Below are 3,274 nucleotides of genomic sequence, written 5' to 3'. Positions count from 1 at the left end.
AATCATAATAAATGAACTCAAATCATTTACATAAATATCTCAATTATTTGGGTTGCATTGGTTATACAAATAGCTCTGATTGTATTTGAAATATATATATATATATATATATATATATCACCTAGTACGACCAATATAAGAAACATATATCACCTAAGCCAGCTTCCATCTAGCTAGGCAAACCTTTGGTGATGATGAAATCGATGTGCATATTAGTCATGGATGCATGATCAAGACAATAATCTATATATACATATAATATATATGTATATGTATATGTATATGTTGCTCATTACATCAAACAAAAAGGTTTTATCTCATGACACGTGCATCCCATAATCGTAAACACTAGATTTAGGTTTCATCGCTGTTTCATCTAACATTCTATTCCATGGACCTAGAAATTTACGTCCAAGCGAAGACTTCATCAAACTAACTAACTACTTCCAAACAGATGACTTTGATCACTACAGACCTTAATTGGCTTATATATATCTTATACTCACTTTCTTAACCATCACCACTACAAAATACGTTTACTTGGCCATGGGAAGCTTCTTTTACTCTTCGGTGTTGTTGATGCAGCTATTGGTGCTGCAACCATGGCTCAGCATTGCATCAACTCAACCCAAAAACTCCCAGACATATATCATCCACATGGATCACTCGCAGAAACCTCCACACTTCTCGGACCATGAATCATGGCACCACCAAACCCTAAAGTCCCTTTCCTCGGTTTGCGATGAAGATGAAGATAATCATAGAGGAACATTTCTGTACTCTTATACTCATGTCATGCAAGGCTTTAGTGCGAAGCTCACCCCTTGCCAACTATCGCAATTGGAGAAATCTCGAGCTCATCTTGCCACGTACAAAGAGTCCTTCGGCAAGCTGTTCACAACTCATACGCCAAAGTTCCTGGGACTGAAGCGGAATTCCGGCATATGGCCAACGGCATCTTATGGGGAAGATGTGATCATCGGGATGATTGATACTGGAATTTGGCCGGAAAGTGAGAGTTTTAGCGACAAGGGGATGGCTAAAGTACCGTCGAGATGGAAAGGGAAGTGCGAGAATGGCACAGCTTTTAGTCCTTCTATCTGCAACAACAAACTGATTGGAGCGACATCTTTTAGCAAAGGACTCGAGGCTGCTGGTCTCAATATCTCCACCGAGTTCGACTTTGACTCGCCTAGAGACTTCCTCGGTCACGGCAGCCACACATCATCCACCGCTGCTGGTAATCATGTCGTTGGTGCTAATCACTTTGGTTACGCACAAGGCGTAGCAAGAGGCATGGCACCAAGAGCACATATCGCCATGTACAAAGTCCTTTGGGCATCCGACTCGTTTTCATCTGCGTCTACCGATATTCTAGCCGGCATGGATCAAGCGATTTCCGATGGGGTCGATATAATGTCAATATCTTTGGGCTTAGATCACACACCCTTTTTTGAGGATGTAATCGCTATCGCCTCACTTTCGGCCATAGAAAAGGGAATTGTTGTAGTTTGTGCTGCTGGAAACGATGGACCAGGGTCAAGTTCGATATATAATGGTGCACCTTGGATCATGACCGTAGGTGCTGGCACGATAGACCGAAGTTACATGGCTACGTTAGAATTAGGAAACGGGCTAACCTTCGTAGGCACCTCATACTTCCCAATGAGCGTTTCTATTACTAATACACACCTATACTATGGGAATAACGATCCAAGAAAAGCCGGATGTTCAGCTCTAAATCCACTTGAAGTCGCAGGAAAGATTGTCTTATGTGACGATAGCAACCCGGATCTTAACTCGCAGATGGATGTAGTAACGAGGGCTGGTGCATACGCTGCGATTTTCTTGACGGAATCGTTGTTTTTGGATCCAGAAGACTACACGAGCCCCGGAATCTTATTGCATACCAGTTACGCGGCTGCAATAAAGGAATACGCGATGAAAGGGAACACATCTATTGTAAAGAAAATGAAATTTGTGTTAACGGAAACTGGAACCGGACCTGCACCTGAGGTGGCGTATTTCTCGTCAAGAGGACCTGATCCGATCACTCCGAGTGTTCTAAAACCCGATATCCTTGCTCCTGGAGTCGATGTTCTGGGAGCCGTAAGACCAGACTTGCCGTTTATGGTGGTCGGAAAATACGATTTAGTCACAGATTACGCACTCTACTCCGGTACATCAATGGCGGCACCACATGTAGCCGGAGTTGCAGCCCTCTTAAAATCCATTCATGGTGACTGGACTCCAGCAGCGATCCGATCAGCTCTGATGACCACTGCAACCAACACAGACAATAGAAATGGAATCATTGAAGACCAATGGTATAATCAACCTGCCACACCTCTAGATTTCGGGGCTGGCCATATCTATCCGAACAAAGCCATGGATCCTGGACTCATCTACGACATGGGTTTTCAAGATTATATCGATTTCTTATGTGGTCTTGGATATACCGATCAACAGATGAGTGCTGTAATAAGAAGAAGTCGTTGGAGTTGCAGCACGAACCATACTGAACTTAACTATCCTTCGTTTATTGCCGATTTCTCAAACCAAACCACATCTCCATTAGAAAAGCATTTCATCAGGACCGTAACGAATGTTGGAGATCCTAGGTCCACTTATCAGGCCGTCGTGGAAGTTCCGGCCAGGATGACGGTTAGAGTCGAGCCAAAGACAATCAGATTCACGAGCAAATATCAATCGGAAGACTTTGTAATGAGTATACAAATGGACAAACGATCTCCAAATGTTACCTACGGGTATCTGAAATGGATCGATGAGCATAACCACACGGTATCTAGCCCTATTGTAGTCATCGGGAGTTGATAAAAGTTCGTGAATTCGAACCTGAACCATTATTGCTGATACTAAATCCAGTTGGAAATAAAATCATTTTATTCTAAAATTTGACCATTCGTAATCACCAATCAAATTAAGAGACATCATCTTTTAGGAAATGTGAACGACCAATCAATTACCATGGTAGATCCAATCTCCAACGACTAAGGTCGAGGAACACACTTAAAGTGACATGATATTATAAAATCAAAGTTACATAAATGTACGAAGTTGTTAAAATAGATAAAGGAATCATTACAAGTTTTCTGTGTTTTTCGGTTTATTTTCTGTTTAGATCTGTATCGATAAAGTTGTCTATATGTTAACAGATAAGTTGTTGTTCGGTTGTTGTGCTGGATAAACCGTCTGAATGATGAAAACGACTATTTTACCCTTGGTTTTACATTGAACATTATATAGATCACAT

General features: G+C 41.8%; 1 protein-coding gene across 1 annotated transcript; it reads left to right on the top strand.

Moving 5' to 3' along the window:
- Positions 1 to 546: 546 nt before the first annotated feature.
- LOC112505263 (subtilisin-like protease SBT1.9) lies at positions 547 to 2,835 on the top strand. The gene has a single exon (XM_025109194.1). The coding sequence runs from the start codon at positions 547 to 549 to the stop codon at positions 2,833 to 2,835; it is 2,289 nt and encodes a 762-aa protein (XP_024964962.1).
- Positions 2,836 to 3,274: the final 439 nt, after the last annotated feature.

The sequence above is a fragment of the Cynara cardunculus genome, unplaced genomic scaffold (genome assembly GCF_001531365.2).
Source record: "Cynara cardunculus var. scolymus isolate 2C unplaced genomic scaffold, CcrdV1 Un_Scaffold_9351, whole genome shotgun sequence".
Taxonomy (NCBI): domain Eukaryota; kingdom Viridiplantae; phylum Streptophyta; class Magnoliopsida; order Asterales; family Asteraceae; genus Cynara; species Cynara cardunculus.
This window is presented reverse-complemented; position numbering and strand designations above follow the sequence as displayed.